At 33.4% G+C, this 26,481-nt stretch overlaps 1 protein-coding gene across 2 annotated transcripts in view; it reads left to right on the top strand.

The window, feature by feature from the left end:
* SPATA7 (spermatogenesis associated 7) overlaps positions 1-26,481 on the top strand; it is a 45,674-nt gene that overhangs the window by 4,834 nt on the left and 14,359 nt on the right. Inside the window, exons 2-9 of one of the 2 annotated variants that reach the window (XM_020285578.2) lie at positions 2,139-2,213; positions 4,145-4,240; positions 7,529-7,576; positions 15,235-15,368; positions 18,778-19,247; positions 20,393-20,459; positions 22,981-23,096; positions 24,673-24,726. In XM_020285578.2, coding sequence (XP_020141167.1) covers positions 2,139-2,213; positions 4,145-4,240; positions 7,529-7,576; positions 15,235-15,368; positions 18,778-19,247; positions 20,393-20,459; positions 22,981-23,096; positions 24,673-24,726 — 1,060 coding nt within the window. The remainder of the gene's footprint in view (positions 1-2,138; positions 2,214-4,144; positions 4,241-7,528; positions 7,577-15,234; positions 15,369-18,777; positions 19,248-20,392; positions 20,460-22,980; positions 23,097-24,672; positions 24,727-26,481) is intronic. The other variant, XM_076003803.1, reaches the window with a different exon arrangement.

Here is a 26,481-nt window from a genome sequence, read left to right as displayed (position 1 = left end):
AGAAATTATTTTATAATGTTTATATCTAATTTTCCAACAACCCATGCACTGTGAAAGATCAGACTCTACTTTTAAGGGAGAATAATAAGTTTTCCATTGCTAGAATTGTTTTTAAACATTAGATGTTTAGATAGGATCCAAGCCAAGAGGTAAGTGGATTAGATGAGATAAATCTTTTAATCACCAAATTCTGATTTTATATATTAGGTCATTAAATATGAAATGTGTGATTTCAAATCAAAAATTTAGTTTATTATATCTCAAACAAGAAGCAGTACAATTAATCAAAGTATGTGCCTAAACAGTTTTGCCATCTTAATGGTAGTTTGCTTATGCCAGCAGCAAAGAAGCCTGGAGTGTGAGTGGCAATGAAATCGTGAAAGGCATTTTCCACAGCTTGTTGAGAATTAAATATATTTTTTTGCAAGAAGTGGTCCAAAGCCTGGAAGAAGTGGTAGTCCGTTGGTGCAAGGTCTGGTGAATATGGTGGATGACAGAGAGTTTCCAAGTCCAGCTTCTGTAGTTTGAGCAGTGTTGTTTTTTGCAAGATGTGGTCTAGGATTGGCCTGTCTCTGTTGACCAGTCTTGGCTGCTGAATCACAAAGTATCCTCATCATTTTATCCAATTGCTTGCAGTAGATATTCGCTGTAATCAATTGACCAGTTTTCATGAAGCTGTAGTGAATAATACCAGTGCTGCATCACCAAACACACATCATTAGCTCTTTTTTTTTTTTTTGATGAATATTCGGTTTTGGATTATGTTTTGGCACTTAATCTTTATCCAAATGTTTTGTGCCAAATGCTTGCAGTTGTCAAAAAGAATCCATTTTTTATCACATATAACAGTATGGTATGGAAATGGTTTGCCTTCATGTCATGACAGCAAAGAAAGGCAAGCTTTGAGATTATCTCTCTTCTGATGCTTGTCTAATTCATGTGGTACTCATCTATCCAGCTTCTTTACCTTGTCCGTTTGTTTCAAATGGTCCAATAGTTTTGGAATAGTAATGTAAAACCTTGTTGCTAATTCACCCATAGGTTGAGATGAATTCACTTCCACTACAGCTTTCAGCTCATCGTTATCCACCTTGGTCTCAGGTCACCCACATGGCTCATTTTCAAGATTAAAATCACCAGAATAGAACTTCTCAAGCCATAAACGTACTGTGCGTTCATTAGCCACATCCTTCCCAAGCACTTTGTTGATATTTCGAGCTGTCTGCGCTGTGTTGGTTCCACAACAGAACTCATATTCAGAAATAACACACATTTTTGACCTACCCATGGTTTCACAAAAAATTGCTCTAAAAAAAAAATTGAAAGATAATCACAAACGAAACATGTGTTTGAAAGAATGATGATGGACCTTCATTATAAAAAAAAAACTGTCAAAGTGAATTGTCAGAGATATCAACTGTCAAACTTAGGACTTAAGGAAATCAGACATTCCATACTTAATAGGCTAATATATATTTATTTTATACATATTTAATAGTAATATATAATTTATAATTTACTCACTTTGTGAGAAAATTACTATCTTAAAATTATTTTTAAGGACAGACTAGCCTGTGATTAACTGAAGTAGTTAATATGTAAGTATTAACTCAAAATCTCAGCTATATTATATTTCAAAACAATTAAAATCTAGTAGGTCAGTGGTGTACAGAATAAAGTCAGTGTGTATCAAATGGTATAATTGTTGTATTTATCATTTTACCCAGTGAAACTAAAATCTCCACCTGGTGCTGTGGCTCATGCCTATAATCCCAGCACTTTGGGAGGCCAAGGCAGGAGGATCTCTTGAGCCAGGAGTTTGAGGTTACGGTGAGCTATGATTGTACCACCATACTCCAGTCTGGGTGAAAGAGCAAAACCGTGTCTCTACAAAAATAAATAAGTACATAAAAGTCTCAAGGTACAATTGAAAATAACTTATTTTCTTAAAAGAGAAAATTTTATCTATGGCTACAGAATTTTTGATATATCATTGCTGGTTAGTAATATGATTGAATAAAAATTAGATGACTCTGGTAGTTAAAGATAAATTTATTTTTAAAGTATTCAATACTGTTGTACTGTGAAAGTTGTGTTTCATTTATCCTGATTCATGGTTTTCTTTTTGTTGTTAAAAGTCAGAGCAACCTCTGTCCTTCCCAGATATGGTCCACCCTGCCTATTTAAAGGACACTTGAGCACCAAAAGTAATGGTAAGTGAGGTATTTAAAATGGTAACTTTGTTAAAAGATTGTTTCCTTTACTTACAAATTGTATGACATGATGAAAAAACTACTTCATTTAATGAATATTTAAACTTCATATTATTATAATTATTAATAAATATTATAGGAATTCTCAAGATTAGAGAATTTTGGAGTCTATGATTTCAGTCTATTCTTGTGCACTGGACGCGGGCTTGGCTGCCTCCCAGCCCCTGCTGCCACTGCAGCCCAGCTCTGCTTTTGCCAGGGGATTTCCCTGGTTTAAGGTATGCCTGCCTTGTTAAAATAGTGATTGCAGATGTTAAAGACACAAGTGCTGAAAAGGAAAAGCTGTGCAGAGAAAAAGAGCACTTGAGTAATGCATTTTACATCATGAGCAAACACTTACGGGCTTCTTTATCCAACTGGATTTCTAGGTCCTGTGATGTTTTTGTATTTTAAAGCCTTCAAGGTAAAATTTTAATATAGGTTTTAAAATAAATTTTCATAATTATAGGTTAAAAGTGTGAGTCAGGGTTTTTAGGCAAAATAATCAAATACCTTTTTTTCCTTATTTGCATGAAAAATCTGATATACTGTTACCTCCAAATGTCAAGGAAGGATCACATTTTCTGTTATCTTCCTTATTTCTTGTATTAGAATGTGATACACACATAACGTGTGTGTGTGTGTATATATACACAGAATCATAAACTTTGAAAAATAATTTTTAAATAAAAATTTGTAACTGGACTTAAAATAGACATCCATAGAAAAGCAGGAAGAAGAACAATATGTAAAGTTTGCTAACTTTTTTTAAAAAACAAACATGTACAGAGCTGGTATAGGTATAGTGGTTGTAAGTATGAGGCTACCTTGGTTGACATCCATACTGCATCCATTATCAGCAATGTGACCTTGAAGACCTAACTCATATCTCTGTGCCTCAGTTTCCCCTCTATTAAATGATGGTAATAATGACTAGATAAGTTTATACATTTAAAGAGCTTAGAACAATGCACGGCAAATGGTACCCATTCAATAAATGCTTTTAGTAGTAGAAATATCAAGCTCATAATTATAGTATATGCTTATATTATGCATAGAGTTTACCTGGAAGGATGAATAAAAAAGTAACATTTCTGGGAGGAGAGACTAAAGGTCAGGGTAGAAAGTCGCTTATTTTTTTAATCTCTATATGCTCTTTTAGCTGTTGTATTTTTTAACCACATGCATATATTACTTCTCAAAAACAGTTTTAAAAAGTTATGCTTACATTTGTATTTTATACACTAGCATATAAGTGCCTAACTATTTCTAAGATTCTTTTGTACAATTTGTATGAGGTCAAGGAGTTTATTGTCATGGAATTTCTATGTGATAATACTTATCTTAAGATAGTCCTAGTATTTTAAAAAGAATGTAGTAAACTGATCTGTAGATCTTGTTTTCAGGTTTAAGTTAGAAATTTGCTTCTCAAAATAGAATCTTTGTATATATCATTTTGGGGCTTGGGATTCATTTAAGCTCCCAAACTCCATGGGAGTTTTTTATATTATTAACAGTGGTAACATTATCTTATAATAAAACAAGTGGCTAAACATTCTTAATTACAGGATTGAGAGCTATCAAAAAGAAATAGCTTTGTAAATGTAATAATAAATGATATTCTAGAATCTCTTCCCCAGACTTTCAGGCTTGTAAAACTTGCTCTTGGAAAGGTTTGAACCCAAGTGGTCAATAGCTCATTAGCAATTATCAGTGCAAGATTAAGGTTAGGACATATTCACCATTATACAGTGTCATAATGTCAATATCTCTGGGATTGAATTTCAGAACATTTTATGAGAATGAACTTGATAATCAGGAACTTGTTTATCTTGTGATGATTTTTATATTAATTTTAAATATATAATGATTAAATATGTTTTAATTTTTAGCTTTTTGCACTGACTCCTCTTCTCTCAGACTAAGCACTCTTCAGCTGGTCAAGAATCACATGGCTGCTCACTATAATAAAATTCTTTCAGCCAAAGGTAAAAATGTGCAAATGTGAACTTTCTGTGCCAAATTTAAACCTCCAACTTCATTTCTCATTAGCATAAATCTATAACAAAAATGAATACATTATATATAAAAGGATTTGTGTTTGGTATAGTGAGACAGCAACTATTGATTCTATATACACAGAAATTCAAAATGCCATTTTTGTTAACTGTATTTGAAATCTATATAATGTGCATGATATTTCATTTTATCTGTGTTATCCATAATATTTTATTGGTAGATATTGTTCTTAATATAATAAAAGTTTATAAATCTGTTTTTTTATCTTCAAGTCTACTAAGGAGGTTGCACAAAGAAGATGCTATTATTTTTCTATTTAATTTTTTCTTTTTGTCAGATTGAGTTATAACTCACATATAATAAAATGCATTAATTATAAGTGTACAGTGAAATATTTTGAAAAATGGATACATTGGTATAAACACTACCACCCTCATGCTGTACAACATGGGTCAGCTAACTACATCTTGCAGGCCAAACTGTCCTGCCACCGATTTTTGTATAGCTCATCAACTAAGAATAGTATTTATATTTTCAAGTGGTAGCAAAAAATCAAAAGAACAATATTTTGTGACATGTGAAAATCATGAAATTCAAATTAAATTGTCTATAAACAAACATAATAATGAGTTTTTTCCCCTAAAATGCAGCTTTTTTCCACTAAAATGTAGCTGTTGCACTGAAGTGCAGAGTTAACCAGTTGTGACAGACTCTCTCACCCTGCAAAGCCTGAAGCATTTACTACTTGTCCCTTTTTTTTTCTTCGTGCTAAGAAAGATCCAGTTGATATTTGTCCCTTTATAGAAGAGGTTTGCCTGATCCCTGATACAGAACATTTCCATCACCCATAAAGTTCTCCCTAGTTCTTTGCAATCAGTCCCCTCTCCCTGATTCCTGGCAATCGCTGATTTGCTCTCTCTCCCTATAGTTTTGCCTTTTCTGTAATTTCATATAAATGGAATCATAAAATATGTATCCTTTTGGGTGTGGCTTTTCAATTAGCATAACACTTTTGAAACTAGTCCATGTTGTTATGTTTATCAGTATTTCTTCTTTTTTAACTCTTGTTAAAGAGTATTCCATTTAATGAATCTACCACAATTTATCACTTCTCCAGTTGGACATTTGGATTATTTTGACTCAGTTTTGGCTATTAGGAATAAAGCTGCTATAAACATTGACATACAGTCTTTGAACATGTGTTTCCATTTCATTTGGGTAAATTTATTTGCAAGTAATGGAACTGTGCAATAATATGCTAAGTATATGTTTAACTTTATAAGAAACTGCCAAACTATTTTCCAGAGTGCTATACCATTTTGCATTTCTATTACTTCACATCCTCACCAATACTTGGTACTCACAGTCCTTTTCAGCCATTCTAGTGGATATGTGGCAGTATCTCTTCATAGTTTTAGTTTGCATTTCCCTGATGCCTAATGATGTTGAGCAACTTTTCTTATTATTTGCCATCTGTATATCTTCTTTGGTGAAATGCCTGTTCAGATCTTTTGCCCATTTTTAAAAACAGGTTGTTTGTCTCCTTAGTATTAAGTTGTGACAGTTTCTTTGCATATTAAATACAAATTATATATCAGATATGTGTTTTGCAAATATGTTTTCACAGTCTGTGGTTGGTCTTTTCATTTTCTTTTTAAAATTTTTATTCTTAAATAGTTTTTAGACTTATAGAAAAGTTCAAAAACAGTAAAGAGAGTTACCATATACCCTTTACCCAGCTTCCTCTAATGTTAAAATCTTAAAAACCATAGTATAATGATCAAAACCAGGACATTAATATTGATACCATACTATATTAGCTGTAGATCTTATTTGAATTTCACCAGTTTTTTACTAATGTATTTTTAAATTTTTATAATTTTTTCATTTGAAGAACTAAAGTTTTTAAGTTTTAGTTCATATTTATGATGCTTATATTTTTTAGTGGTTGAAAAAATCAAAAGAAGAGTAATATTTTGTGGCACGTGAAAATCATGTGAAATCAAGTTTAGTTTTTCAATTTTTTTTTTTTTTTTTTTTTTGAGACAGAGTCTCGCTTTGTTATCCAGGCTAGAGTGAGTGCCGTGGCGTCAGCCTAGCTCACAGCAACCTCAAACTCCTGGGCTCGAGTGATCCTTCTGCCTCAGCCTCCCGAGTAGCTGGGACTACAGGCATGCGCCACCATGCCTGGCTAATTTTTTATATATATATCAGTTGGCCAATTAATTTCTTTCTATTTATAGTAGAGACGGGTCTCGCTCTTGCTCAGGCTGGTTTTAAACTCCTGACCTTGAGCAATCCGCCCGCCTCGGCCTCCCAAGAGCTAGGATTACAGGCGTGAGCCACAGCGCCCGGCCTAGTTTTTCAATTTTTTATAGTTTTTTAAATATCCTGCTTAAAGAATCTTTTCCTAATCTTAGATCACTAAAATTTTCTTAATGTGTTTTCTTCTAGAAGCTTTATAGTTTTAGCTCATACATTTAAGTTTGTGATTTATTTTGAGTTAGTTTTTGTATATGATCTGATATAAGAGTTTAGGTTTTTTTTGCCTATTTATATCCAAATTTTCTAGTACCGTTTGTTGAAATGATAATCCTTTCCTCTATTTAATTACCTTGGCACTTTTTGAAAGTCAGTTGACCATATCTGCGCGTCTATTTCTGGACTTAACTCTTTTGTTCTGTTGATCTCTATGTCTATTTTTATGTCCATACTACTCTACCTTAATTTCTGTAGCATTACAGTAAATCTTGAAATCAGGTAGTAAGTCCTCCATTTTGCTCCTTTTTGTCCCCCAGGCTTGTTTTAGGACAACAATCACAAGTATGTTAAGTCTATTTCATTTTGAATAGTTTACATTGCTGTGTTTTCAAGTTCACTAATTACGGGAAGTTAGCTATGCTTCCAGCAAAATTGGGTCCCTTTGGCAGGCGCCGTTGCAAGGGATATGGAAATAATAGAAATAGGAAATAGAGAATGTAGAAATAAAAGAATACACCGAGACGAAAGTATAGTTTATAAGGATGGAAAGTCAGGGATCCTCCAGCAACTAATGTTTTCTTTTACAGTATCTAATGAGTTGTTAATCCCAACTGGTATATTTTTTATCAAGGATATTGTACTTTTCTTCTTTAGTAGTATGATAAAAATCAAAACAAGGAACTGCAAGTTCTGAAACTTTTTGTGACTTTCACATGTGATATTTATCATTTATAAATATTAAGAATATTATTAAGTAACTAATTTTTCTCTTTCAGCTGCCGTAGACTGCTCAGTTCCAATAAGCATGAGTGCCAGCATCAAATGTAAGTAACTTTTTGACATAGCTGCCCTTTTTAAAGTATTAGGGTAAAATATACATAACATAAAATTTACCATCGTAACCACTTTTAAGTGTTCAGTTCAATGACATTAAGTACATTTATATTGTGGTACAAAACTATCCATCTCTGGAACTCTCTTATCTTGCAAAAACTGAAATTTTCTTACCCATTATTTAATAACTCCCTCCTCCAGGCCCTGGAAACCACCATTGTATTTTCTATCTCTATGAATTTAACTACTCTCTGGAAGAATCAAAAGCAGGAAAGAGGAAAAAAAAAAAAAAAAGAATTTAACTACTCTCATCATTCTAGTTTCTGTCTCTATGAATTTGACTATTTTAGGTACCTTACATAAGTGGAATCATACAGTATTTGTTCATTTGTGACTGGCTTATTTCACTTAACATAATGTCCTCAAGATTCATCCATGTTGTAACATGTGAGAATCTCCTTTTTTTAAGGCTGAACAATATTCCTTTGTGCATATATATACCACATTTTGTTTATGTATTCATCAGTTCATGGATACTTGGGTTGCATCCACCTTTTGGCTATTGTGAATAATGCTAATATGGACATGAGTATACAAATATCTCTTCAAGACTCTGCTTTAAATATTTGGGGTATATACCTAGCAATGGAATTGCTGAATCACATAGTAATTCTATTTTTAATTTTTTGGTGAACCACCGACTTTTAAAAATTATCCATAAATAAAAGAAGTTTGTATTCTAAGCTTAGGAATTTAGAACTGAGCCCAGGCTTTGCCACTAAATTGCTTTGTGACTTTGGGTAAATTATTTAACTTCTCAAGTTTATTTTTCCTCTATATAAAAATTTGGAAAGTACTAAAAGATTTGCCATGGTTTAAGTTCTAGAAGTCTGTGATTTTCACTCCCTATGGCTTGTTAAGATTACTGGATGATTCATTTAAAATACCATAATTAGCCGGGCGCGGTGGCTCATGTCTGTAATCCTAGCACTCTGGGAGGCTGAGGCGGGCGGATTGCTCGAGGTCAGGAGTTCGAAACCAGCCTGAGCAAGAGCGAGACCCCGTCTCTACTATAAACAGAAAGAAATTAATTGGCCAACTAATATATATATATAAAATTAGCTGGGCATGGTGGCGCATGCCTGTAGTCCCAGCTACTCGGGAGGCTGAGGCAGAAGGATTGCTTGAGCCCAGGAGATTGAGGTTGCTGTGAGCTAGGCTGACGCCACGGCACTCACTCTAGCCTGGTCAACAAGCGAGACTCTGTCTCAAAAAAAAAAAAAATACCATAATTGACACTTTTCTCCAGATAAATATTGTCTGTGTTCTATATCCTAATAGCTTAACTGATAAACATGGTAGTTATATGAATTTGAAAGCCACATTGACATAATATATAGAATTCTGATATATCTAACCTTTGGAAAAGAATTTCCATTTTTATAAATCTTTACTAAGGAAATAATCAGACCAAAAATTTGAATTCCCTATTCAAAAATTTCTGAAATATACCATTTGAAACCTTTTTTGAATTCAAGTTAAGAAATGTATAGTTATCTTGACGACAGGGACCTTGCCAAAAAAGAAACATATACTTTAAAAATAGCCGAAAAACATAGATACCACAGCCTGAAATTATCTTATTAATATCATATAAAAATCAAAATCTCGTAAATTTTAAGTTACTATTTGAATTTATGAGAATTTAATTAAGAGAATTTCTTCATTAAAAAGTAATATCAACCGAAGATTAGTCCATGCTAAATGGTGAATGAATAAGAACACAGAAAGGGAAATGCACCTTGGGTGTAATGCAGGAACCATCACAAACAGCTGCAGGATTGGTTAGACTCATCTCTTCTTGTATCTCTTCTTAGTGGAAGAGATAGGACTTAAGGTGAGACAGTAGCTACCAGCTACCATTCAATGAGGACAGTGTCTTTTTCAGGCCTTGTGCTTGGTACTCACTATTCTCCCCCTTTTTATATTTGCAACAAACTCTAGGGTAGGCTCTCATATCTTTGAAGGAATCTTGGGATTCAAATAATTTTATAGAAGGAGAAAAGACATCTTAGGCGAGAGTAGAGACTTTTGAGTATATAAAGACCAACTTGGTCACTGCACACAAACTATATGAGTAAGTCATTTTACCTCGTGCCATCCTTTTTTTATGAAATGAAAGGTAATTAAATAATTTCTAAGGACCTTTCCACATGTTTCATTTCTGTGTTTTATATTGTTTTTTTCTGTATCATATTAGTAACTTTTTTATAGCACATAAAAACTGGTTCAGTATTTACAGGTTTTAAATACCTGGATCATTTGAATTAAAATGGTTTTACCAGTTGTCACAAGATAAGATAATCCACTTTGTGTGTCAACTCTAATTAGGAAAGTTTTTCTAAATTTTCATACTGGTATGTATTTTCTGAAAAATAAATATATAAAATAAAATTATCTCCTTTTTAAAAAGCCTGAGTATATGTATTAATCCTTTTACTCAATCAAACTTTTGGATTTAAAATCCTACTGCTCAAGGGAGTTCTTCTAGCTGAAATAAAACCATATTGAACAGCAACACAAAAGAATAAATCTTACTGATAAAGGTAGACAAATACATGATAATGTAACACTGTAGTGGTGATGCATGAATTACTCTTTACCCTAATATAAAAGTTAAAAGACAAAAATTAAAGAATAACTATAACCACAAAAATGTTAATGGATACACAGTATCCATTAAGAAATAATCTCTGACAATAAGAACCCACAGTGTTGTAAGAGGGAATAAAAGTGCAGAGTTTTGTATGCAATTCAAGTTAAGTTGTTATCAGCTTAAAATAGACAGTTATGAACTCTAAGATATTTTATGCAAGCCTGAGGTAAGCACAAAGAAAATACCTTTAATACACAAAAAGAGAAAGGACTCAAAGTAAATCACTACAAAAAAAATCAAAAAGGAAGAGAGGAACAAAATAATTGCAAAACAACAGGAAACAATTAACAAAATGGCAGTAATAAGTCCTCAGTTATCAATAATTTTGTTAAATGTAAATAGATTAAACTTCCCAACCAAAGGGGTAAAATGGCTCAATGAATTAAAAAAAGAAGCAATGATACACTATCTACAAGAACATCACTTCTGGCCAGACGTGGTGGCTCACACCTGTAATCCTAGCACTCTGGGAGGCCGAGGCGGGAGGATTGCTCAAGGTCAGGAGTGCAAAACCAGCCTGAGCGAGACCCCGCCTCTACTAAAAATAGAAAGAAATTAATTGACAAACTAAAAATATATATATAAAAAATTAGCCGGGCATGGTGGCACATGCCTGTAGTCCCTACTTAGGAGGCTGAGGCAGGAGGATTGCTTGAGCCCAGAAGATTGAGATTGCTGTGAGCTAGGCTGATGCCACGGCACTCACTCTAGCCTGGGCAACAAAGTGAGACTCTGTCTAAAAAAAAAGAACATCACTTCTACAAGAACATCACTTTAGATTTAAGGATATACATACTGAAAGTGAAGGAATGGAAAAAGATATTCCATGCAAATGGTAACCAAAAGAAATCAAGGGTAGCTGTACTTGTATCAGACAAAATAGTAAAAAATGACCTCTAGAGAGAGTGAAGGTCATTATATAATGATAAAATGGTTAATTCAACAGGAATATATAACAATTATATCTACACCTGACATCAGAGCACCTAAGGAAATACAGATCTGAAGAAATAAATTGACATAATAGAACAACAGGAGACTCTAATATTCCACTTTCAATGATTACTAGAACATTCAGAAAGAAAATCAATAAAGAAACAACTGACTTGAACAACACAATAGACCAAATGAACTTAAAAGATATAGAACTTTCCACCCAACAGAAGAATACACGTTCTACCCAAGTGCACAAGGAACATTTTTCAGGATAGAGTACATGTTATGCCACAAAACCAGTCTTAACGTATTTGAGAAAATTGAAATCATTCCAAGTATCTTTTTCAATCAAAATGGAATAAAATTAGAAATTAATAACAGTAAGAAAATATGAAATTGATAAATACATGGAAACTAAACAACACACGCCACTGAGTCAAAGAGGAAATCAAAGTGGAATTTTACAAATATCTTGAAATAAATGAAAACAACACTACCTACCACAACTTACAGAATGCAGCAAAATCAATACTAAGAAGGAGGTTTATCATGATAAACAGTTGCATTAAAAACAAGATCAACCAGGAGCGGTGGCTTGCTCCTGTAGTCCCAGTACTCAGGAGGCAGAAGTGGGAGGATCACTTGAGACCAGGAATTCAGGGCTGCAGTGAGCTATGATCATGCCATTGCACTCTAGCCTGAGTGACAGAGTGAGACGCTGCCTCAAAAAAAAAAAAAAAAAAAATCTCAACCTAATTATTCACATCAAGAAACTAGAAAAAGAAGAATAAACTAAGCCCATAATTAGCAGAAGAAAGGAAATAACAAAGATTAGAGAAGAAAGAATAGAAAAAAAATAAGGTTGATTTTCTGAAAAGATAAACAAAACTGACAAGTCCATAGCTAGATTAAGCATAAAAGAAGATTCAAAATCAGAAGTGAAAGAGCAGACATTACAACAGATGCCTCAGAAACAAAAAGGATCACAGGTACTATTACAAACAATTATACACCAACAAATTGGGTAACCTAGAAGAAATGGGTAAATTTTTAAAGCATACAACTTGTAAAAACTGAATCAAGAAGAAATAGCTTGAGTAGATCAAGAACAAGTAAGGAGATGAAATCAGTAATCAAATACCTCCCAACTAAGAAAAGCCCAGGACCAGATGACTCCGCGGGTTAATTCTACCAAGTGTTCAAGAAAGGACTGATTAATCCCCTTCTTAAAACTCTTCCAAAAATAGAAGAAGGGGCCAGGTGCGGTGGCTCACGCCTGTAATCCTAGCACTCTGGGAGGCCAAGGCGGGTGGATTGCTCGAGGTCAAGAGTTCGAAACCAGCCTGAGCAAGAGCGAGACCCCATCTCTACTATAAATAGAAATTAATTGGCCAACTAATATATATAGAAAAAAATCAGCCGGGCTTGGTGGTGGATGCCTGTAGTCCCAGCTACTACTGTCTCAAAGAAAAAAAAAAAAAAAAATAGAAGAGGGAACACTTCCAAACTCACTTTATGAGGCCAGCACAACCCTGATGAGGCGGTAGGATCGCTTGAGCCCAGGAATTTAAGGTTGCTGTGAGCTAGGCTGACGCCATGGCACTCACTCTAGCCTGGGCAACAAAGTGAGACTCTGTCTCAAAAAAAAAAAAAAAAAAAAAATAGAAGAGGGAACACTTCCAAACTCATTTATGAGGCCAACACAACCCTGATACCAAAGCCAAAGATACCACAAGACAACTAGAGGCTAATATCCCTGACAAACATAGCTACAAAAATCTTCAGTAAATACCAGCAAACTAATTCAACTGCATATTAAAGTGCTTAAACATAATGACCAAGCGGAATTTATCCCTGCAATTCAAAGATAGTTTAAAATATGCAAATCAATCAGTGGATATACAACACTAACAGAGTGAAATGTAAAAAACACATAGTTATCTCAATAGATGCAGAAAAAACATTTGACAAAATTCACCATCCATTCATGATAAAAACTCGCAACAAAATCTGAAGAAACTTACCTCAACACAATGAAGGCTATGTAAGAAAAGCCCATGGGTAACATACTTAATGAGAAAAACTGAAAGCTTTTACTCTAAGGTCTCGAATAAGGCAAGGACTCCCACTCTTGCCACTTCTATTCAACATAGCACTAGAAGTCCTAGCCAGATCAATTAGACAAGAAAAAGAAATAAAAGGCATACAAATCAGAAAGAAGTAAAATTATCTCTGTTTGCAGATGATTGTATATAGAAAACCCTAAATATCCAACATAAAAGAACTGTTAACAGTAAATAAATTCAGTATAGTTACAGGATACAAAATCAATGTACAAAACCCAAGTGACATTTTTATGCACAGTGAACTGTCTAAAAAGGGAATTGAGAACGCAATAACATTTGCAATAGCAACACAAAGAATAACATTTGCAATAGCAACACAAAGAATATAATAGCAACACAAAGAATATAATATAAACTTAAGCCAGAAGGTGAAAAACTTACACGCTGAAATTTATAAAATCAGTGAAAGCACTTAAAGAAAACACAGATAAGTAGAAGACATCCCATGTTTATGGGCTTGGTGGCACTAGCCGATAGTCCCAACTCCTCAGGAGACTGAGACAGGAGGATTGCTTCAGCCCAGGAGTTAAGGGCTGCAGTGATCTGTGATCACATCACTGCGCTCCAGCTTGGGCAACAAAGCAAGACCCTATCTCTAAAGAATGAATGAATGAATGAATGAATGAATGAATGAATGAATGAAAGAAAGAAAGGTAAACATTTATTTTAGCATGCTTATACTTTTTCTTAATAATTATACTTGAAACTTTAAATATACATATAAGTTACCTTAGTTTTTATTTTAAGCTTATAGAAATTTTTATAAATACTGATTCATATCAGGGTGATTTGAAACTTGAAATTATTTTGTCTATTAAGTTGGGATAGATTCCAATAAAAAATGTTAGATTTTTAATTTTATATGAAAATACGGGTCATTTTACTGATAGTTAGCCTTCTATTTAATTCTGAAATTTGGCTAGCTTTAACCATTTTCAGTCTTTATACAGTAACAAGTCTTTGATAATGAGTCAGTGTCTGACTTAAAGCACACTAAAGTGTAAAACCAATTTTTTGTTTGTATTTTCACATGAATAGCAGTTGAGAGAAATAAAAGTCAGTTGCCCTGATTAAAAATGTTTTTAAAATGTAATATCTTTCTTTTTTTTTTTTTTTCTTTTTTTTAGAGACAGGGTGCTGTTCTGTTGCCCAGGCTGGAGTGGAGTGGTGTGATCATAGTTTACTGTAACCGTGAACTCCTGGGCTCAAGCGAGTTGAGCCCCCAACCTCAGCCTCCCCAGTAGCTGGGACTACCAGCTAGTGCCACCATGGCAGACTAACTTTTTTTTTTTTTTTTTTTTTTGGTAGAGATGAGGTTTCACTTATGTTGCCCAGGCTGTTCTCAAACTTCTTGACCTCAAGCAGTTCTCCCACCATGGCCACCCAAAGCGCTGGGATTATAGGCGTGAGCCACCATACCCAGCCTAATGTTTTTTAATCATATAAAATGTAATATTTTAGTGCCATATGATGGTATTAACAATAATATTTCATTTTGGGGAGAAGTCTGTAGATTATTTCCAACTCTACATTATGTATTTGGTGATTACATGGTCACAAACAACATGGTTAAGCATTTCTAACCTTCGTATCTCTATACATATCTGATAGGAATAGCTTTTTTAAGCCCTTAGGCTTTGGCCAGTTTGTCACATCTTTTTTGTGCTCTTTAAATAAGTTAATCCATTTAGAGTTTCTATAAATTAAATATTTGCTAGTATCTATCTTTATACAGAAAAGTATATGGAATTTTATTTACTGTCATACCATGAACATTTTTAGCAAGAAAAAAAATTCCATTAGTCTAACAAGACCAAAAAATTAAGTTTTCTATTTGGTTCCATATTTTAAAAGATTTGTTTTTTCTTAGATGCAGACCAACAACGAAGAGAGAAACTCAAAAAGGAATTAGCACGATGTGAAAAAGATTTCAAATTAACTAAAACTGCAATGCATTGCAATTCTAAAAATAGTTCCAAGTCATTTTTAAACACCCTACGAAAGGTAAGATAGTATTTTTACTTTTTAAAAGGAAATGTTTCTAAGATATTTCATTAGTAGTATAATCTGACTTTTTGGTAACCTGTTTACTGTAGGTTAGAGTCAGCAAACTTTTCCTGCACAGCCAGATGGTTAATACTTTAAAAAGTTTTTCAGACCATGTAGTTTCTGTCACAACTGCTCGCTGTTAGAAAGCAGCTGTAGACAGACAGTACATAAATGAGGGGACATACTTGTGTTTCACTAAAACTTCATTAACTAAAAAAGACGAAAAGCCAGATTTGTACTGCATAATGTGTTTTGCTGACCCTGCCTTTAGGTTTTTTGTGGTACCCTTTAACATCTGGTTAAATAAGTTCTGTTCCCAGGTTGTAAAGAGGTTTTTTGGTTGGTTTGTTTTTTAACTTTCTCATGAATGAATGTTAATTTTATCAAATGCTTTTTTGCATCTCTTGGAGTGTTGTTATAACTTTTCTCTTTTAATCTGTTAATGTAGTTAATTATAATAATTGACTTTCTAATGTTAGACCAACTTGCATTCCTGTTATAAACAGAACTTAGTCATAGTTTTTTTACATTTATACTTTTTTATACATTGCTGGATTCAGTTGTTAATATTTTGTTTAGGATTTTATCATCTGTCCATCATTTATATTTGCCTGTTATTTTCTTTTTTTCTACTCCCTATGTCTGGTTATGCCAGCCTCATAAAATAAACTGGATGTTATTTCCTCTTTTTCTGTACTCTAGACTAGTTTATGTAAATTTGGGATTATTTGTTCCTTGAATTTGATGGAGCTTAACATTAAAATTGTCTGAGCTTAGAGTTTTATTTGTAAGAAGATTTTTGACTACTGATTCAATTTTGTAAGTCATTATAGAATGATTTCAATAGGTTGTATTTATGTAGGAAGTCTATTTTATCTACATTTTCAGCATAGAATTGTTCATAATATTCTCTTAATCTCACTGAATATGTATTTCCTTTTTTTAATTCCTAATATTTGTGCCTTCATTTTTCTTTTCCTCATTATTTTTACCAGAGTTTTGTCAGTTTTTTAAAGGGTACACTTTTGATGGAGTTAATCTTCTCTATTGTATTTTTTTCTATTTTGTTAATATCTGCTCTTATCTTTGTTTTCCCTTTTTTACTTTCTTTGTGTTTATTTTACTGTACTCTCTCTAATTTTGTTTAACTTATTAATTTTCAGTGCCTTTGCTAGTGTAAACATTTTTAAGGGTATAAATTTTCCTCTGTTGCTTTAGCTGCATCCTGCAGCTATGTGATATTTGATATGTGCTATATTTATTATGGTTCAATTTAAAGTATTTTACAGTTTCCATTATGATTTTTTCTTTAACCAAGAAGTCATTTAGAAAAATTTTTAAATCTATTTTTTTCCCTAGTATCTCTTTGTCACGGATTTCTATCCATTTAATTGTATTTTGATCAGGAAAAATCTCCGTTATACCCATTTATTAAAATTTTTAAGACTTATTTTATGTATGAGTAGGTGGACAATTTTTTTAAATGTCCTATATCATTATGTGTTTGAAAGTAAAATATATTCTGTAGTTGTTGTATGCAATGTTTAACATACAGTATATTAATTAAACTTTGTATCTTCCAGATGTTCAAATCTTCTATCCTTATTGATTCTTTTTGTCTGATTAATATATCAGTTATTGAAAGAAATCTTCTATATAATTATGTATTTAGCTGTTTCTTCTTGTGATACTATCAATTTTTGAGTTATATATTTTGACTCTATATTATTACATACATACATATTTTAGAGATATACTTCCTTGGTGAATCAAACCTATTATCACTGTGCTTTGAATTCCTTTGCTTTAATGCTTTTTCTGTTAATGTATTTTCTGATAGTGATATAATTAAGCCAGCTTTCTTTTGACTAGTATTTGCTTGGTACATCTTTTTCCATATTTTAATCCTAATGTTTTAGATGAGTCCTAAATTGTTAGGTGGGTCAGATTATTCAATTTGTTAATTTTTATCTTTTAAGTGGAACATTTAATATATTTTTATTTCTGCCTTATTTTGTACTTTGTGTTTGACTCACTGTGATAGGCAGAATTCTAAGATGAACCCTCACAATGACCCACACCCTTAACCAATCCCCTCCTCTTGAGTGTAGATGGGACTTGCTTCTAACCAGTTAGAATACGGCAAAGATGATGAGATATCACTTCTGTGATTCTGTTACATGGCAGAGGTGCAGGGATTTTCCCCCTGCAGATTAAGGTTTTTATTCCTTAAAAGAGAACAGGAAGATGAGTCTTGGAGGAATTTTGGCAATGGCAGCTGTTCCTCTCCCTAGTCACACCAAGAGAAGGGGGAAAAGGGGAAAGCACCTTGCACGTAGTAAGCACTCCAGACATTAGTAGCAGAGATAGAAGTTCTTATTATTCTTCTTTTATTCTATTCAGTGTCAAGAGCAGTACCTTGCACACTGTAAGCACTTGGTTTGTCCCTCACTCCACTTGTTCATCTTCTTCTTTTTCCCCCGATGAGCTTGTAAGACAGAAATGATTGGCTAAGTCCTGGCCATTTTCACCTTAATTTGTGTAACTTCTATGTAACTTCTCCTCTACCATTGTAATGAAAGTGCGTCAGTTTTGTAAAGGATATACAAATGTCCATAAAGGCTGAAATCATGGGCAAAGCTTCTCGGGCATCTTCAGTCTGTGAAAGAATAAAATACTATCTATGTTTTTAGACTTTATAGATATTCTGTAGAAATTGTTTTCCTGAAGTTAAACCAAAAAGAAATGGAACAGATCAAAACATTTCCCTTTTCAAAGCTTTACTCCTACCGCCCATGCCCTTGGAGCAAAGTGCAGAAAATATATAAAATTTGTTAAACTAAGTATTTCTTACTTACATTTGAATTATCAGTTACTTAAATCAAGGCTCCATACATTATGAGGAGAAGTTCCTTTTCATTTCTTCAAAGCCTTGAAGTCACAGATAAACAGCTTACACTGAAGCCTCTGATAATGACCAGACAAGAAGGTATGGTTGATACCACCAACAATGGTTGAGAAGGGCATTGGTGTTCATAATCGGTGTGGAAACTTTCAGATCAAACTGAGATCTACCAGTAGATCTTAATATAGATAGTTTAGGATCCCAGATATAGATATGTTACTAATCATTTTTTTTAGTTTCAGAAAGGAAAATGATTGCTATTACTTATATTTAGGATTATATTTCAGTATCTTAATTTAATTACTTGTGTTGAACTTCATATAAAATTCTGACATCTTCAGGGACATATAAATTAATTTTATACCCCCCTGAGGCAATCATTTTTAATGTATAATCTGGATATCCCCATTTATATGAATTTGTAATGTAATTGATGACTATCAAATCAAATATTCTTAGCCCTCAGGGGAACCGCAAGATGAGGATGATGTGTTAATAGAAGAAGTGAATGGATTTCAGTCCTTTGCACGGTCACTAGTACCTTCTTCACAGAGACTAAATCTACCTAAATCCACGAAAGTCTTCATGAATAGTACTGAGAAGAACGCCAGTTCCTCCCTGTCCAGCTTGGAATTTGCAGCCTCTGGAACCAGGAAACCATGCTCTGGAACACCGTATGGAGGAAGGCCCAGGAGCTCGTTCCCAAGTTCCCACCGGTTTCAGTTAGTCATTTCAAAAGCACCCAGTGGAGATCTTTTGGATAAACATTCTGAACTCTTTTCTAACAAACAATTGCCATTCACTCCGCGCACTTTAAAAACAGAAGCAAAATCTTTCCTGTCACAGTATCGATATTATACACCTGCCAAAAGAAAAAAAGGTTTTACAGATCAACGCACAGAAGTCGAAACCCAAACTGAATTAAGCAGGTATGGTACGTCAACCAATAGTAAATTCTTTAGGAAATTAAGTGAACATAAATTAATATTCCTTGTTTTCTGTTGTGTGTTTCTAATATCCCTTAAATACCAGACTTAAGGTCTGATAGTGCTCTTTGAATTGGTATGAGATTAATGTGACTTTTCCTTTTCTGTGTATCACTAAACTATCAGAGTAGTTATTAAAAAATAAACAGCTATTAAATTTGTCAAGCTCCTTGTAAATATGAATGTTACAAATTTTAATTTATTGTTTCAAATATGATTCTAAAACTTCATATGCTTTTAAATATAATTTTTAAAAATATATACTATTCTTAAAATAAGTCATCATATAGCATTCGTGTAAATGTGCGTATTGATTTATGTTAAAAGTGGCAAAACAGTGGGCTATAGAAGGGAAGAAAACCAGCTCTTTATCTACCTCTGTGCTTTCTTCCCTGCGGATATTTACGCAGTCTTGTATAGCAACAACTGCCCAGGAATAATTTAAACAATCGGGATACTTTCTGGAAATTGTCATTTGATTCAATACCTTCAAATACAGTAGTGTCTAACATACTCTGAATATTCAGCAAAGCTTGTAAAGTATTGAGAGTCAGCAGGTTTGTGATCGTGTTTGTTTTTTCTAGTGTTGTATAAACTATTTATCTGGTATTAAGGTTTTAGTTATTCTAAATAAGGTTTTAGTTATTCTAAAAAGTAAAAACCAGTTTAAGACTAGTATTTTTTTCCTTGAGTAGAGACAAGAAGTACAGCAATATTAGATGAGTCTGCATATATTTAATAAAAAACCTAAGGAATTGAATTTATGATAGAACTTGTCAAGTGGGGAAGCAGATCATATCATCATATCCTTTTATGATTATATTTATGAATGTTTTAAAGATAATAGTTCCTATTTCACTAGTCCCATTCTGTATAACTGAAATGTAGCCACTGTTCAAGAAAGGAAGAAGAAGGATATGTAATCCAAACCATACCTATTTTCTGGTTATATAACTAGAAATTACATATTTTATAAGAATAAATAGATCTTACCCTCTTATGTTTGAGTTTACTTTTGTAGACAGTAAAGCTTGTTGTCACGGTGTTTATATTTTAGATTAATAATCATTTCTTTTAAAATATTGCAGCTTTAAATCTGATTTTGGGACAGCTGAGACTAAGAACTTGACAGATTCAGAAATGAACATAAAGCAGGTAGGAAATATGAAATATTTTTGTGTTGCCACATTTGAATTACAGATGCTTTAATGTAAATAGAATATGTATAGCTATTTGGACTGTAAAGAATAATCTCTTGGTGGCACTTGTGCATGTTGTAGCCAGTATGCAGGTTTACCTATTTACAAATGGTTATAGCTCTCTCTGAATGGCAAGGTAGATGCTGCTATATCTGAAAAATCATTTTATTATTAGCATCTTTTCTAAATTTTTTTGTTGGCTGGCTGGACAGATGAATGGATGAATAAAATACCTTAAGTATTGTTTTCAAAATTGCAAACCTGGATTACTAAAGGAGCCAGCAAAGTTGTGTAGAAGTTATTTGAGTTTTTATGCCTGTATTTTTTTTTTTAAAGAATTGCCACTGATTATATTATTGGAAATTATACATTTTATGAAAATAGATATCATTCTCTTAAGTTTGTCTTTTTCTAGACTTTAGTGCTCTTTATTATAGTGTTTATGTTTTGAATGCTTAGCAATCATTTCTTTTAAAACATTACAGCTTTGGGGGACGAATGATGGGAGGTTGCTTGGTGGGTAGAGTGTGCTTTGCTCTGATGGATGCACTGAGGGTCCTGACTTCACCACACTGCAGTGTATCAATGTAGCAAGTACCACATTAATATATACAAATAAAAAATTTTAATTTTTTAAAAATATTACAGCTTTAAGTTTGATTTTGAGACAAACTGATTTATTTTTATTTTTGGAATATCATATTTGCATCCCAACTTAAATTTATTGTTTATAAAAATCATTTGTTTATTAAAACGTCACAGATTCAGGGAGACAAGAATAAAATATAATCACACTCAATTTCCCACTTCTGTTTTGAAAATGGGTAGAAGGGCCATCTTAACAATCACTAAGTTCATAAATTTGGAAAGGAAAGCTTTATTTTTTTATAAAGGATTACAGCCCTCAGGCTGGCCATCCTCACAAGCTGGGAACTGGGAAGTGTATCCTTTGGTGAAGACCTAAAGCAAGCACTTCAAGGGAGGGAAGGGATAAGAGGAATTTATGGAGAATTGGTAGAATTGCTAAGTATACATATTAGCAAGTTATAGGAGGAGCTATGAGTATTCACGAAGGTGATGCACACATGTGTAGTAAGCAAACATGTATACTACATATGTCCCATGTTCAGTTTGGGGTGGAGACTTAACATTTAAATACATTAAAATTAGGCTCTGTGTGTTGAAAGGTAAAATGAAGGGCAGAGGCGTGTTGTACACATCCTCTGTAAACCAGCCAGAACCAGTCCATGGTTGGCAGTCTATGATCAGGAGGAAAGTTGGTCAGATGTTGTATAGATCAGTGGTGGAGCAGGTGATTCCAAAAGGCTACAGTCTTTTTCTTTTTTTTTTTTTTTAGCAGGAAAGAAAGCCTAATGGCACTTAACGAGGGAAGGGGCATGTCTGACCTCCTGTCCTGTTATGGCTGGGAATTTATAATAGTTTTTAAGGTTTCTCTGGAGTCCCCTTGGCCAAGAGATAGTCTGTTCAGTCAGTTGGGGGCTTAGGATTTTATTTTTATTTCTCAAAAGTGGTATGTTTCCTTCTCAGCTTTTAATAACTGTTTGGCATAGGGCTTTGCCACTTAAGGCCCAAGGACAAATCACTTATCCTCTGAGAGCTGAGTTTCCTCATCTAGAAAAACTGTACTTAATTTGCAGGATTTGGGGAAGGAGTAAATGATATAGGTAAAGTGCCTAGCCTTGTAGAGGCTTGAGAAATGATGGCTATTACCAGCTTGATATTTATGAAGAGAGTTAGCTCTGTAGATAACTCTGGAAACTAAAGCAGAAGTTATTACATTGTGCTCTAAATGTTTATCCATAACCCTGAAAGAAAGTAGTGTGTTCCCATACTCCATAAACAGTGCCACCAGCAATAACTTGAGGAAGCTAGTAGAGTATTAACAGCAATATAGCCACATTTTGACAGCACCTTTAAAACTGTAAAGCACTATACATAAATTAGTATTACAAAGATTAAATCTAATGATGTGATTAAATGCTTGGCACAGTTTGTGGCACATTGTAAGGAAGGATTCTATAAAAATAAGCTTCTGTTATTTTTGTTAGTTTGCTGATATTATTGTTCATACAGCCATACCACTGCTTCTACATATTTAATGCATTGGCTTTCAAAACAGATAAGCTATTTTAATTTCTGAATAAAGGGATTTTTTTCCTCAAATTTACTTAAAAGCTGTAAATTTGCTTCATTTTATCTTTATATGTTTGTGGTGATTTCTTAATGTCATTTAAAATGTTTCTCTTTAAAATGTAAAGAATAAGTCCTTTTATCTTTAAGGAAAAAAGTGCTGATTGGATAGAAAAATTCTAAAACATTCTTTGTTGTACTGTGTCTGTCACTTTTAGCTACTGGATATCTCTGTTCACTTTTCTTGAAATTTGCAATTTTATTTCTGCTTTCATAATATATTTTTGAATCAAAATAAAGATTTATTCTTTTTATTGCATCCTCAGGCATCTAATTGTATGACATATGATACCAAAGAAAAAAGAACCACTTTAGCTTTACAAGAGCCTGGCTTAATATGGAGTGAGATTAAAGATGGTGCTCTTCAGCATATCTCACCAAGGTAAACAGTTTATAGGAGAAATAATTTCAACTATCTTTATCTAATTGCTTTTCTATATAACAGACATATAGTACTATTTTAATTATATGGTCTAATCTATTTTGGTGTGTTATGCAATTCAGTGGCAGTTTTACCAAGGAAATCTTACAGTTAGGTGCTCAATAAAGATTTAAATGAATTAATTTTGCTAATTCATTAGTAAAGGTAAAAGACATACTAGCTTATATTATTTGTCATCACTATTCATTTAAAAATTATTTTCCCCAAGACAGGTGCTCTGGCAATGCTGCTAACCAATGTACATGACACAAGTAATACTGAAGAACCTTACCACTTGAGAAATCATAATTTGTGATTTTGAATATTTACCATATGCTAGTGCTTGATCTATCTGTACTATGTAGAAATACTCTTAAGATACTATCATTATGTTTAGTAATTAAGGAATACTACACTTAAATAAAAATGATAAATTAGCAGGTGATTGAACTAAAAAATGCCTTAATAGTTGCAGTTTTCAAATATATTTTTAGTGTCAGAGATTGGATATGAGATGAAGGGAGTAGAAGAAAGGAAGGAATAGAGATTAGAAAACAAAGCAAGGATGAGGTGTCACGTAGCAGACCAGAAGGAAAGTACACACAATCCCCTCAGGGCCCAGTTCTCCGTCCCAGCCTTTGCTAGGGAGATCTCACCTGCTAAGGCCACTGGGAGTTCATTATTAACCTCTCTGTCCTTGAAATTCTGGTGCTTCAGCACATGTAATTTAATATTTATAAGCTGCTCTTGAGCCAGTCTGCATTGAGTATAAAGAATGGCCTAAAGAAAGAAATATTTATCTTTTCTAGTAGTTTCTATCTAAATGATATAAAATAAAATATTATAATTGTGAGTATACCTAAATAAAAAACTTCAAATTAACTTATGGTAACATAACTGAATAATGACAAAATTATTATAAGGACCAGCTTAAGAAAAATTTCCATAGTAAAGTGTCTGTTTACAACATTATTTATATGTTAACCTTCATCAAATTGTTATTGTTTATACTGGAGAAATGTCATAATATAGTTTTAAAAAGGATTGTGAATTTGTAACTAGAAAACTAATTAAAAAACCTGTCATTGCTACCTGCCAACATTAACCTGGGCAAATTATTTAGCCTTTCTGACACTTGATGTACTCATTAGTAAATGGGAAAAATAATACCTTGCCAATATACCTTAAAGGATTGTTTAGAAGATTAAATTAGATCATGGACATGAAAGTGCTTTAAAAATCCTAAAACATGTTATTATAGGTTGAGCAGCCCAAATCAGAAAATCCAAAATGTTCTAACTCCTACATGACTCTCAAAGGAAATGCTCATTGGACGATTCTGGATTTTAGATTTTCAGATACTCAACCAGTAAGAAGATAATGCACATATTCTGAAATCTGAAAAAAATCCAAAACACTAATGATTCTAAGCATTTTGGATAAGGGATAATTAACCTGTGCTAATATATAATATTATTCAACACTTATTGTATGCTAGTCATTGTTTTGCTTAAATATTTTAACTTTCTCTTTCTAGAACACTATGTCAGTATTCCCTGCATCCTTCTCCAAGGAGTAACATCTACTCTGAGTAAGCTCTTTTTGACCTCTTCATTTTGCTTAGTGGGAATCAAGGATTAAGAATAGAAACCATTATTAAATAAGTCGGGATTGAGCACTAATTTCTCTTACAACTAGCTTTGGAGTATCAATCATATAATACATGCTGAGTTTGAGAAAATGAACGGAATTTTCTGGAATAATGAACAATCACTTCATTTTTATCTGTAGTAGAAATTTGTCCCTAAGTTAATAATACTTGCTATTTTTTTAATCATTAGTACCCATAATTCTTGTTTATTTTTATAAGTTAAAATAACAAAATAATAAAAAAGTGTTTTAGTGGCCGGGCACAGTGACTCACACCTGTAATCCCAGCACCCTGGAAGGTCAAGGTGGGAGCATTGCTTGAGGCCAGGAGTTTGAGACCAGCCTGAGCAAGAGCAAGACCCCGTTGTCTCTACAAAATATAGAAAAATTAGCTGGGTGTGGTGGTGTGCGCCTATAGTCCCAGCTACTCCAGCAGAGACTGAGGTGGGACAATTGCTTGAGCCTAGGAATTTGAGGTTGTGGTAAGCTATGAGGACACTATTGCACTTTAGCCTGGGCAACAGAGCGAGACTCTGTCTCAAAAAAAAAAAAATGTCTTAGAGAAATGCAAACTTTTGGTAGATCAAGACACTCTTCCTAAAGGTTTCTAACCTCACCAGTTCTTTGCAGATATTTTACTTGTACATTATTATATTTTTCCAGGGAAAATAATCTATCTTATAGAATTAAATTTATTTCCAAACTTTCTGCTTTTAAGCAAGATTCTTTGAAACAGTCTGAAAGTGTAATATTTTAGAAAACTTTTCAGTGTATTTTGTAATTTGCTTATTAACTCTTTCCTTCATGTTTGTTTATTCTGTAATTTAATAGTTGCTATTTATATCTTCTATTAATTTACTAATTTCAATTAATTAAAATCAAATTTATAATAGTCTCCTAATCTTTTTTTTTTTTTTTTTTTTTTGAGACAGAGTCTCACTTTGTTGTCCAGGCTAGAGTGAGTGCCGTGGCGTCAGCCTAGCTCACAGCAACCTCAAACTCCTGGGCTCGAGTGATCCCTCTGCCTCAGCCTCCCGAGTAGCTGGGACTACAGGCATGTGCCACTATGCCCGGCTAATTTTTTTTTTATATATATATATCAGTTGGCCAATTAATTTCTTTCTGTTTTTTATAGTAGAGACGGGGTCTCACTCTTGCTCAGGCTGGTTTTGAACTCCTGACCTTGAGCAATCCGCCCGCCTCGGCCTCCCAAGAGCTAGGATTACAGGCGTGAGCCACAGCGCCCGGCCCTAATCTTTTTGTTATAGCTACTAAAATATACTTATGGTATAATAGAGAAATATGTTCAAGTAACTTAAAGTTGCTGGCATATTTATGTTTATAAATTTTCCTATTAGAATTTTTTTCTCTTTTCCAAACATTTTGAGAAAAAATACATTTTTCTGCTCAGTAAATTTCTCAACCTTAAAACAAGGTGTCATTCTGGAACGAGGATCAGACTTCGTGTTGAAGCTCTTGGTTTTCTCTGGACTACTTTCCTCTTTGCTTCCTGCAAGTGCCTTTTTGCAGAGGGCTCACGCCTCTGCTGCTGGACATGGTCAGGAGCCAGAGGACATTTAAAACACCTCCTGGGAATAGTTGCTCCAGTGGATTGCATTTGATTGCCCTCTTGCCCTTGGTTGCTCTCTTATTTTAATTCTACTTATTTTTTACTCCTATGCATATTGAAGGCACC

Source organism: Microcebus murinus, chromosome 6 (genome assembly GCF_040939455.1).
Source record: "Microcebus murinus isolate Inina chromosome 6, M.murinus_Inina_mat1.0, whole genome shotgun sequence".
Lineage (NCBI taxonomy): Eukaryota > Metazoa > Chordata > Mammalia > Primates > Cheirogaleidae > Microcebus > Microcebus murinus.
The sequence above is the reverse complement of the archived record's forward strand: the minus strand, read 5'-3'. Positions and strand labels throughout refer to the sequence as shown.